General features: G+C 43.0%; 1 protein-coding gene and 1 long non-coding RNA gene across 6 annotated transcripts in view; one reads left to right on the top strand and one right to left on the bottom strand.

Annotated features, from left to right (window-relative positions):
- Window positions 1-3,118, bottom strand: part of SEC24B (SEC24 homolog B, COPII coat complex component) — a 107,073-nt gene extending 103,955 nt beyond the window's left edge. For 4 of the 5 annotated variants that reach the window (XM_032145240.2, XM_032145250.2, XM_032145259.2 and 1 more), the window contains exon 1: window positions 2,740-3,085. In XM_032145240.2, the coding sequence (XP_032001131.1) occupies window positions 2,740-2,866 (127 nt within the window). In that variant the 5' untranslated portion in view covers window positions 2,867-3,085. Of the gene's footprint in view, window positions 1-2,739; window positions 3,086-3,111 lie in introns of those variants that run through there. The other variant, XM_058436630.1, reaches the window with a different exon arrangement.
- LOC116462625 (uncharacterized) lies at window positions 2,921-6,781 on the top strand. Its single transcript, XR_004246413.1, has 3 exons — window positions 2,921-3,002; window positions 4,986-5,040; window positions 5,962-6,781. It is a non-coding gene; the product is annotated as an uncharacterized LOC116462625 (long non-coding RNA).
- The last annotated feature ends 5,279 nt before the right edge of the window (window positions 6,782-12,060 follow it).

Genomic DNA, 12,060 nt, shown 5'->3' with positions numbered 1-12,060 from the left:
CTCTCTAATTACTTGGTCTTTCTGGTGACCAGCTCCAGCCTGAGGCTGTCTAGAAGACCCACCCTAAGTCATCTCATTAGCATAAATTCAAATATAATCAAAAGGCTCCTTATGAGTAACAAGCGACACTCCTATCATTCAGGAAATTACAAGGGTTTTAGGAGCTGTTACAGGAACCCAGGACAAAGGCCAGACGTATTTCATATTACACCACAACACTGAAGTAAGTGATCTCTAGGTACCATTCCAGTTTTACAATTCTGTCTGTTTTATGCTCATATTTCTGACCTATTTCTTTTTCACCATGTCTGGAATTCCATAGAGATATATTAAAAGGCTAACTACTTTTGAAGGACTGAAAAATAAATGAGAAACCCAAATGACTGCTTACTAGATGCTGATACCACGTAGCAAACATTTTTTTTTTTTTTTGAGATTAGCAAACAAAACAAAAAGAGATTTAATCTTGTTTCTCTACTTAAACTAATCCCTTCCACAAAAACAAAAATCCTTCTGGAGGATGAGGTGTGAGGATCACTTGAGCCCAGCAGACCAGTCTGGGCAACACAGGGAGACCTTGTCTCTACCTGACCCTAGTTCTTACACTTTACCATAACTTTCAAATTTCCTAGCATAACATTTAAGGCCTTTCTGCAACCTGACCCCTTCTAACCTGTTCCTTTCGGCTTCGATGCCTTGGCTTCCCATGCCACCCAGCACCCTCTGCACCTCTTGACTCCTTCCACTTTCCAAGCATGCCCTGCACTTTCATATTTCCAAACTTTAGTTCACGCTGTAACCTCTGCCTAGAGGTTACAACCTTTCCCTCCCACCCCAACCTGTCCAGTCTCTCAAGGCTAGCCAGAACCAATTCAAACATTACCAAATACACGGCAAGTTAGGAGAGAGGCAGGGACTCTGTCTCATCTGCTACCCTAACCTTGAGTCCCCAACTGGTAAGCAGGCAATAAATGTTGAAATGATTATTGCAACATTAAAGGAAAGTAGTGATTATAAACAGGAGAACTCAAGCATCATCTATATTTGGCATCAAAATATTGATTTGTTCTTATAGATTTTAACATCCTGATTGCACTTGGCTGAGTACATATCCTGGCATTCTTGAGTGTTCACAAAATTTATAAGGCTGTAATAAACATTTGCCACTTTAAAAACTGTTCACTAAGATGATAATGCATATTCAGAAAATCAAGGAAAGACACAATCCTTGAATCACTGGTAAATATGAGTCTACGATGTTCTAAAAGACTTGGGCTCTTTTACTAAATTATCGTGTTTTAGTTCCTTCATAAAGCTATTTTAAAAACAAGCAAAAACAAGAACTTATATTAAGGTTACAAGAACAAATCACTGCTCACAAACAGTATTTTTACATTTGCTCGGAACAGGTGTACAACACCAATAACACTGGTCATATCCAAAAGCCATTATAGTAAACAATGACTACTGAGAGTACAGCATGTAATACTGATAGGTAAGGCTGATCCAAAGAATATTAAGGCTAAAGTATCACTCAACCTCTGATCCTCAGGACAAACGATACACTTCATGTTTGAAAAGCATCAGTTGTAAAACTTAGATGTTGGTTAAACTAATTCATAAAGTCCAGCAGATTTTCATTAGGAAATTAGATAAAACAGGTCAATCATCTGGAGAGTACTAACGTAGTTTGGTTCTCGTACCAGACAGAGGTATTTTTCTAAATTCAGTCAATTACTTTCCAAGGTTCTCACCTGACATAATATCAAGTCTATAAGGAGAATTCCCCCACTCTTGGCCCCTATCCGCGAACATTCCAAATCTCAGCATTAGGGAATGCATATCCTAGAGACGATCATTTTGCAGCCTACTAAAAGCCCACGACCTTAATACGAAAGCGGCTTTCGTGTTGCATTTGGCTGCTGCCTGTATGAAGGCCCTGCCGCAAAGCAGGGCCAACTCTGGCACGTTTTTCCATCTCTGAAAGTGGAGCTAGGAAAAACACCCAGATCTAAAGATGTTCGTTTAAATCCGTTTACACCTGCTCCCTTTCAAACACTACAAGCAAACTCCAAAAGCTTGAGCAGCAGCCGCACCGGCAATAACAGATCTTGAGGCCGAACTGGGTCAGGGTTAGTTACACTTATATAGCATATTTACACCCTTTTGTCTACAAACTTGAGTGCAAACTTAAGTTTCCTCAAGGCAGCGTGTTCGCTGGGCCTCAGGAACCGAAGCAATTTTCCTGAGACAGGAAGGGCACAATCCACCCTGCTGGGTGGCTGCACCAGCCTTCCCCAGACCACGCACTCAGCGGCCTCGGCTTCTGGCCAGCTCTCGCAGCCAAGGGGTCGCTCGGGGCAACTCGCCCGCGTCCAGGCTGGGTAGCTGGGTTTTACTACGTGGGCTCCCAGCTTTTCAGTCGCTCCTACTCGCCCCCGGCGGTTTCGGGCCTGGGGTCGCATTACATAAACAGCCCCGGCCCCAGCTTTCCCGGGCCGCCCCCCCCCCCCGGCCCAACGCCAGGGGCGTCCCACCCCCGCGCGCCCCGCGCCGCGCCTTCCCTGTCCGCTCCCCGCGCCCAGCCCGGACCCCGCGGCCTCCGCACCGCGCCCGCTCCCCTCCCTCGGGCCAGGCCTGGCCCCGAACGCCCTTCCCGGCCCGCCCCGCCCCGATGTGGCCGCGCAGGCCGCCAAGCCGGTGCTAGGCCCCGCGCTCCGCCCGGGCCGTCCGCCTCACCGTTCTGCTGGTGCGGCGCGGGGCCCGGGCCCGCGGGCGCTGCGGCTCCTGAGGCGACCGCTCCGCCGAACTTGGGCGGGATTCGGGCGCTGGCGGCCGGGTGAGGGGACCCGGCGGGGGCCGACATGACGGCGCTGGTGGCGACGGCGGCTCCGCTTCGGGGAGGTGGGCGGAGGGAAGAGAAGGCGGGGCCGGAGAGGAGAGAGGAAGAGGAAGGAACGCGCCTGGCGTCACTAAGGGTGTCACCCGGGACCGCGGCTCAGGTGCCCAAGCTCCTCCGCGAGCCCAGCGCTGCCGCTCGGCGGCTGCTGCGGGCGCGGGGATCGTAGGTCGCTCCGCCTTGCCCCACGCGCCCCACGCCGCGGGACTTACACCTGGGGTCGCTTCCCGCACGCGCGGGCCTCACGCCGGTGCCGCCGCAGCGCCCCCTGCAGGCCGGAGCCGAGCTGGCCCAGGCCTGAGGCTGGCCCGGGGTTCCGCGGCCCCAGTGCCGGCCCGGCGACTGCTGCTCCGGCCTGGCCAGGCTGCCTTCGTGTTGAGGCGAGAGGCCTGGGCCTCAGTGGGTGAAGGGACCGGGTGGCCCGCTCCCACCTTGGGCAGAGGCTCGATCGGCCGCGGCGAGGCTGGGCCCAGCATTACTGGGAGGGGAGCTTGAGAGCCGCGGGTTGATGTACGGAGCTCAGGCAACGACCGACCACCCACCCTTCCTCGAATAGGAACAATGGCTTGGATTTGGTTTTTAATTTTTGATTCCCCCACCTCCCTTTCTTACTTCCAAAGGAAATATAGCATTCAAGCTCCATGTCTTTTGGGAATATATAATTCCTTGGCAAAGAAAGAGGAAACATTTCTCTGATAAACACAAGAATCTCAGTAAGAATTGCATTATTGAGAACTTTTCCCACTGATAAAGTAGAGAAGAGGAAGGGGAACATAGGGTAAGGGAGTGCTGGAAGACAAACTTTATCTTTTTTGTATGTGTGTGTGAAGTGTTGGTGCATCCTGTTGGTGTTCGGAGAAGTTGTGACTCAGCTTGCTTTGTCTACATTAGTGGAATCTTTAAGTCTTTCTGGTCTGTCTCAGCACACTCACTGGCAGGCCCTAGACTACATTACCCAAGTCATTTTGCCATCTTGGAATCCTGAGTATGTCATCATTCTGTATTGGAGATGAGATTGCTCAGAAACACTGAATTCAGAATGGGATCTAGGAAGATGGTATTTCTGGAGAAATAAGTCATTTGCTGAATGATTATGCAAAGCATAAATTGCATTGTAGTCCTAGAATAATACAAAGCTTCCCTTTAGTTGTTGCCATAAATTAATAACTGGCATTTTAATGCACTAAATGAATCACAAATAGGATTTTAGTAGTTAGATTTATACCTTTGACTTCCAGGAATTTCAACTACATTAGAGTCCATATACACAAAAGGGGCAAGCCCTTTTCCACAGCGTTTCCAGCTTCTCCACAGAAACCTAGCCCCACATGAGCAAAAGATCACACTCTGTGCTTCATCAAAGAGATTACACAATTATAGATTCCAGCATCTCCCAGGAGTCCTTTGAATTTGGATTAAGGTCTGTAGTTACGTGGGTAAGGGAATAACTAGGTAATTGGCTTTCTGCACCTGGAATGTATTCTCCTGGGTATAAGAGGCTCATTTTAATCAGAAGTATATGGGATGAAAGTGAACCCTGTCTCTTAAGGGGAGACTCCTTAAGAGGAGGATTGGGGCCCTATGTTTTAATAGATCATCTCCACAATCTTTAATACCTAAGCTGCTTCCCCTTGTCCACTAATTTGCTGTAGAATTTTTGTAGCATGTTTATGATGGTGTTCAGGGCACACTACCCCAAAATATAACACCTTGGCATATTGAATATTTTAAGCTGATGGAATTTGAGAAACGGCAGGTGTGAGGACTCTGATCTTCCCGTGAAGCAGGTCATAAGACCTTCATGTGAGAGATGCCTTCCCTATACCTGGTTAAAAGAAGCAATCTTATCTGTGAAGACAGACGCCAAGAGGAATCTAAATTAATAGGCCTTGGTAGGTTTCCCCCAGTTTACTGCCTTTAGCTCACCTTTTTGTCTTATCACATTTTTCCGTAACAGTCTACTCTTCATCAAGGCTGGTATAAAACGCTCAGGTTTCTTCAGGTCTTCATTGCCTTATGAAGGCTCCAGTGCCATGTAAAACTTACGTTAAATATAATACATTCATATGCCTTTCTTTTGTTACAGGGACCCCACACGCACCGGCCTTGTGCTGTTGCTGCCCTGGCACCCCTTCTAGAAGGTAGATATTTTTCCTCCTGACAAGCCCTACAACCTTTATGAAAATATTTAACTCTTTTGCTTTAATTTCCATTACTGCTATAAGTGAAAAAAGGATGAAGGATTGAATGAATAGGATTGAACCATCTACTAGGCATTGTAACTTTAGATATGTATTTTTTTCTATTTAATCCTAACAATAACTCCATGGAATATTTTTCTTATCCCTATTTTATCTGTGAAGAAACTAATGTTTATAGAGCTCAAGTAATCTTAGTAAAAATCACGAACCTGGAATTAGCAGAACCAACGATCAAACCAAGGTTTATTTAGCTCCAGACCATTGCTTTACTATAAACTATAGTATGTAGTATAAACTATAGACTAGGTTAATTTACATTTTTCTTCATAAAGCTATGCTAGTTATGATTTACTATCTTGCTGTCAAAAGATTTTCAGTTTTTCATATTTAGGATTTGTTCCAGTATACTTTACAATGGTAGATCTCAGAGTTTTTGAAATGCAGATTTGTGGGCCCAAACCCTGGACCTACTGATTCAGAAGCAGTTGAGATAGGGCCCTACAGCAAGCTTTCCAGGCAATTCTGATGCTTGGGAACGTTTGAGGACCACTGCTTTTGAATAGCAGAGTTAAGCTGAATTGGTTCATTCTCTTACTTTGGAAGATGATGGTCCTTTCTTTCAGGACATCTCTTCAATCTTTTACAGACCAATAAAAGTGATATTTTGTAGATTTGTGATTACGGTGTCACAAATGCCGTGATGTTTCCTGTGTCAGCTCAGATTCTTTGAGGCGTAGTGTTGATGCAGATGCTGAGGCTAAGTCTGTGTTCAGTGAGAAAGAGTGGGTAATTGAATAAATCTCTGCTGCATATATGGAAGTGAAATAACACGTGTGTTACTATTTGTCATCCCAAACTTAGGACTCTATTCTCTATAACAGAAGTGGGAGCCTTGGACAACTGAACACCTATCTCTAGCTTAAGAAATGTCAGCTCTTTTTTTTTTTTTCTTTTTTGAGACTGTCACCCAGTCTGGAGTGCAGTGGCACCATCTTGGCTGTCTGTAACCTCCACTTCCTGGGTTCAAGCGATTCTCCTGCCTCAGCCTCCTGAGCTGGGGCTACAGGTATGCACCATCACTCCTGGCTAATTGTTGTATTTTTAGTAGATAATGGGGTTTCACCATGTTGGCCAGGGTGGTCTCAAACTCCTGACCTCAGGTGATCTGCCTGCCTTGGCCTCCCAAAGTGCTGGGATTACGGACGTGAGCCACCATGCCTGGCCAAGAAATGTCAATTCTTTATTATAGCCTGGCTTTCCATATTTCTCACCAGGCTTTTTATTCTCTAGTTTGTAAATCACATTTGGCGTTTGTAGATCACTCCTTCCCTTTTAGTGGCATTCTCTATTAGGTGTCTGTCTCCCGATACGAAGAAACAATTTTCTTCTTTTTCCTCCTTTATCTGATCCATTTACAGATTTATTACATTTGTAATAGGCTAGGTATTGGGGATACAAAAATGAATAAGATATGGTCTGTTCTCAAAGGTATGCAGAAACTTTTCTGTATATTCCTACTGACTTGTATTTATATTTCTTTAATTAAAAAAAATCCTGGCTGTGTTTTTTTTTGTTTTTTGCTCTTAGTGAATCTTTGTTTCTTCTTTTCATTATGGCATTCCAATTTGAGTTTCACCACTCATTATCATGAGAATAAATAATTTCACTGACTTTAATAATATTTGATCACTTATGTTGTTGTCATTTAACTCTCATTTACATTTCAGTGGTCTAAAACACAACTAAGATACTAAAAGAAAAATTAAAGATGAGATTATTAGGCAAATAATTACCACATAGTCAACTCATGAACAATAGTGCATGCACTTACAGGAAATTCTCTGATTGTCACATTATTTGGCTATTGTTTCAGACATGCTGTAATTTCTGTAGTTACACACTTATCTAGCCCACAGCAGATTAGAAACTATGAATCACAAGGCAAGGGAAGGAATTGCTGTTATTATAGGTAGTTTGAGAGGAGCAATCTCTATTGGCAGAATAAGCACAGGAAAAACAAGAAAATTAGAAAAATGGATTAAAAATGCACTGTATTCTGACACAGTTACATTGAACAACCCTATTTATTCCACTGGAAATATGATAAACATAGTCTACAAGTCTCTGCCATCTGAGAAATTTATAACCTAGTATTCTGAAGGAAATAAAGTGAAGGGAACTGTCATATACCAAACACCTGCTTTATAACTTGAAAGCGCTTTATGACATCACCACATGTCAGGACATAAACAGATATTCATATATTTGACCCTCAATTGCAAAGAAAAATTAAATTATGCTCTGTACTCTGTTTCAGAAGACCAGAGGAATATAGAACCCATTTTGGAACTTTAGAAACTCTTTTACATATGAACAGTTTAGGTTCCAAAATTTCCATTGTTCGTAAGTCCGAATACTCACAAGCTTGGAGTAAGCCATATATGCATTTCCAGAAAACAGAAAAGTGAGCCAGTCCTTTGAAACTTTAGAACAAAGCTTACTCTTCTCCTTTTTTACTGATATAAGTTGTATAGTGGTGCACCCCAAACTAAGGCGCGTATGAATCTCTTGATGATCATGTTAAAATGAAGATGCTTATTGGGTAGGGTTAGGATGACCTGAGAATCTGCATTTCTAGCAACTCCCAGGTGATGCTGATGCTGATGCTGATGCTGCTGATCCATGGACCACACTGAGTAGCAAGGTTCCAAAGGGCATTTTTTGTTGGATTTACGTTTGAAGTCCCTTAAGGAAGGAAATGCCCCTCCTTAATGATCCTAAAGGAACTTCTTAGCAGCTGCAGTATATTCACACCTGCTACTACTCATGTTGATGTTGTACAGATTAAAATGTGCCTAGCGCCCTTGCTTTCCATTACTTTCTTAGGCTTTTAAGATACTTAAACCATCTCCTAATGGGTTAATGGGTACCCACAGTTGACACTGATCCTCTCATCACATGCAACAGTGTGTACATTTTGTCAATTACTTTTCTTCTTACTGATTATTTTTTGTTATATAAAAATGGTGAATTAGTGTGCTTTGGCCGCCATAACAAAATACCTTAAACGAGGTGGCTTAAACAACAGTAATGTGTTTTCCCACAATTCTGGAAGCTGGAAGTCTGAGGTGAGAGTGCCAGCATGATCAGGTTCTGGTAAAGGTTCTCCTGGCTTGTAGATGGCCACCTTCTCACTGGTCCATACATGGCAGGCAGAGATGGGGAGAGAGCAAGTTGTCTGGTGTCTCTTGGTATGAGGGCACCAGTTCCATTGTACAAGGCTCTGCCTTTATGACTGCATTTAACTTTAATCACCTCCTTAAAGGCCCTCTCTTCAATATAGTTACATGGGGGCTTCAACATATGGATTTTGGAGGTACAGAATTTAGTCCGTAGCAAATAGCATTTTCATACAGCATGAGTCACTCTTTGCTTTTCAGAATTGTTCCCAATTTCAACTGGGTCATATCACTTTATTGTATATTTATTACTATGAATTTTCATTTTTATTTTATTTTATTTTATTTATTTATTTATTTTTTTTTTGAGACGGAGTCTTGCTCTGTACCCCAGGCTGGAGTGCAGTGGCGCATCTCGGCTCACTGCAAGCTCCGCCTCCCGGGTTCACGCCATTCTCCTGCCTCAGCCTCCCGAGTAGCTGGGACTACAGGCGTCCGCCAACATGCCCGGCTAATTTTTTTGTATTTTTAGTAGAGACGGGGTTTCACCATGTTAGCCAGGATGGTCTCGATCTCCTGACCTCGTGATCCGCCCGCCTCGGCCTCCCAAAGTGCTGGGATTACAGGCTTGAGCCACCGCGCCCGGCCAGAATTTTCATTTTTAAATCTCTGCTTTTTTAATCTTCACATCACTCTTACTACCACCTTCAAAATTCTCACTTCTTTCTCACTGACATCAATGTTGGGATTAATATTTATAAAGCACAGTTTTAAAATATAAACTCATAATAGGCCCCAAATTAATAAGATGACCTACATCAGGGCACCACTACACCAGGGCACACTGAATGAGTGCAATTCATTAAAAGATGTACTAAGGTATTAATCCTCTTCAGATGCTGGGATAGCTAAGGGGTACTCAAGTGATCCTCAGGCTAGTCTCCTTTGGCTGCAAGCATCCTTGTCTTTTACTCAACAAAAATATCCTTATTTTCTAGCTATGTTATGACATGAAGAGGCTGGGAAGCACTGCCCTAGACTAAAATTACTGTACACAATCTTCAGTGCCATCTGCTGGAAGGAGACAAAGTTACTATACTATGGTTCTAGAAGGTAGATTTATATATTCATTTATTCATTTGAGACAGGGTCTCACTCTGTTGCCCAGGCTAGAATGCAGTGGTGCAATCACAGCTCACTGCAGCCTCGACCTCCTAGGCCCAAGTGATCCTCCTGCCTCAGCCTCCCAAGCAGCTGGGATTACAGGAGTGTACCACCACACCGGGCTAATTTTTTAAAATTTTTAATAGAGATGAAGTCTCGCTGTGTTGCCCAGGTTGGTCTCTCAAGTGATCCTCCAGGCTTGGCCTCCCAAAGTGCTGGGATTACAGGTGTGAGCCACCATGCCCAGCCTAGATTTATTTTTATGTATAAAACTAAGTTAAAAGATCGTAAGAAGGGGTATTTTTATGTTACAAAGGATTGGTTTTAAAACTTTTTTTTACTAGTTGAAAGGATAAACTTCAATTACATGAAAAATGCAAAACACAGCTGTTTCTTTAAAAAAAAAAAAAAAGCCAGACAAAAAATGTTGTTGGGGCAGACACAGTGGCTCACGCCTGTAATCCCAACAGTTTTGGAGGCCAAGGTGGGAGGATCACTTAAGCCCAGGAATTTGAGACCAGTCTGGGCAACAGAGTGAGACCTTGTCTGTACAAAAAGTTAAAAAATCAGCCAGGTGTGGTGGCATGTGTCTGTGGTCCTAGCTACTCAGGAGGCTGAGGCAGGAGGATCACTTGAGCCTAGGAGGTCGAGCCTGCAGTGAGCCATAATTGTGCCACTTACACACTCCAGCCTGGGCAGCAGAGTGAGACTCTGTCTCAAAAATAAATAAATAAATAGTTGAACATACTAATTCAGTTAGAAAGGACACACTTTTAAAAAAGAATATTGATAAGTCAGAGCACCACTATGATGGCAGGGTGTTTACAAAGCTTGTGGTACACCATATACAAAAATCAACTCAAAATGGACTGAAGAGTTAAAAACCTGAAACTATAGAACTAATGGGAGAAAACATAGGGGAGAAGCTCCATGATATTTGTCTGGGCAAAGATTTCTTGAATATGAAAATCACAGGCAACAAAAGCAAAAATAAACAGATGAGATTGCATCAAACTAAAAACCTTTTGCACAAGAAAGGAAACAATAAAGAGACAACATACAGATTGAGACTAAAAAATATTTGCAAAGCATACATCTGAGAAGGGGATAATATCCAAAATATATAAGGAACTTAATTCAATAGCAAGAAAACATAACCCAATCAAAAAATGGGCAAAGAACCTAAATAGACATTTCTCAAAAGACATAAGAATGGCCAACAGGTACATGAAAAGATGCTCATTATCACCAATCATCAGGGAAATGCAAACTAAAACCACAATGAGATATCACCACGCACCTGTTAGAATGGCTTTTTTTTTTTTTTTTTTGAGACGGAGTCTGGCTCTGTTGCCCAGGCTGGAGTGCAGTGGCGCAATCTCGGCTCACTGCAAGCTCCGCCTCCCGGGTTCACGCCATTCTCCTGCCTCAGCCTCTCCGAGTAGCTGGGACTACAGGTGCCCGCCACCACGCCCGGCTAATTTTTTGTATTTTTAGTAGAGATGGGGTTTCACCGTGTTAGCCAAGATGGTCTCGATCTCCTGACCTCGTGATCCACCCGCCTCGGCCTCCCAAAGTGCTGGGATTACAAGCATGATCCACCGCTCCCGGCCTAGAATGGCTTTTATTAAAAAGACAAAATATGGTGTTGGTGAAGGTGTGGAGAAAAGGGAACTCATGCACTGTTGGTAGGAATCATGGAAAACTATGGAGTCTCTACAAAGAAAAAGTAGAATTGCTGTATGATCCAACAATCTCACTTCTGGGTATGTCTCCAAAGGAATGAAAATCAATTATGTCCAAGAGATATCTGCATTCCTATATTCATTGTAGCACTGTTCACAATAAATAACATATGGAACCAATCTTGGTGAATCAGATAAATAGATAAAGAAAATGTGGGCCAGGGAAAGGTGGCTCACACCTGTAATTCCAGCACTTTGGGAGGCTGAGGTGAGAGGATCCCTGGAGCACAGGAGTTCAAGGATGCAGTGAGCTAGGATTGCACAATTGCACTCCAGCATTGGCAACAGAGTGAGATTCTGTCTCTTAAAAAAAAAAAAAATACAAAAACAAAAAGAAAGAAAGAAAATGTGATATATACACACTTCCCAGTCTGGAGTGTGGTTGTGCTATCATAGCTGACTATAGCCTGGAACTCGTGGGGTCAAGTGATCTTCCCACCTCAGCCTCCAGAGTAGCTGGGACTACAGGTGCATGCCACCTCCCCTGACTAATTTTTAAGAATATTTTTGTAGAAATGGGATCTCGCTAAGTTGCCCGGGCTGGAATGGGAAGATGTTGATCAAAAAGTACAAAGTTTCAGTTAGGAGGAATAAGCTTTAGTGATCTATTGCACAGAATTATGACTATAATAATAACGTATTTTATATTTCAAAATTGTTAAAACAGTACATTTTAAATGTTTTCACCACACAAAAAAGCAAGTATCTGAAATAATGGATTTGTTCATTAATCATTCCAAAATGTAAACAGATATCAAAACATCATATTGTACCCCATAAATATATCCAATTATTATTTGTCTATTAAAAATAAATTTTGGTTAATTTTTAAGTTGATACATCATATTTGATCATACTTCAAATTGAGCAAA

Source organism: Hylobates moloch, unplaced genomic scaffold (assembly GCF_009828535.3).
Source record: "Hylobates moloch isolate HMO894 unplaced genomic scaffold, HMol_V3 SCAFFOLD_3, whole genome shotgun sequence".
Classification (NCBI taxonomy): domain Eukaryota; kingdom Metazoa; phylum Chordata; class Mammalia; order Primates; family Hylobatidae; genus Hylobates; species Hylobates moloch.
The sequence above is the reverse complement of the archived record's forward strand: the minus strand, read 5'-3'. Positions and strand labels throughout refer to the sequence as shown.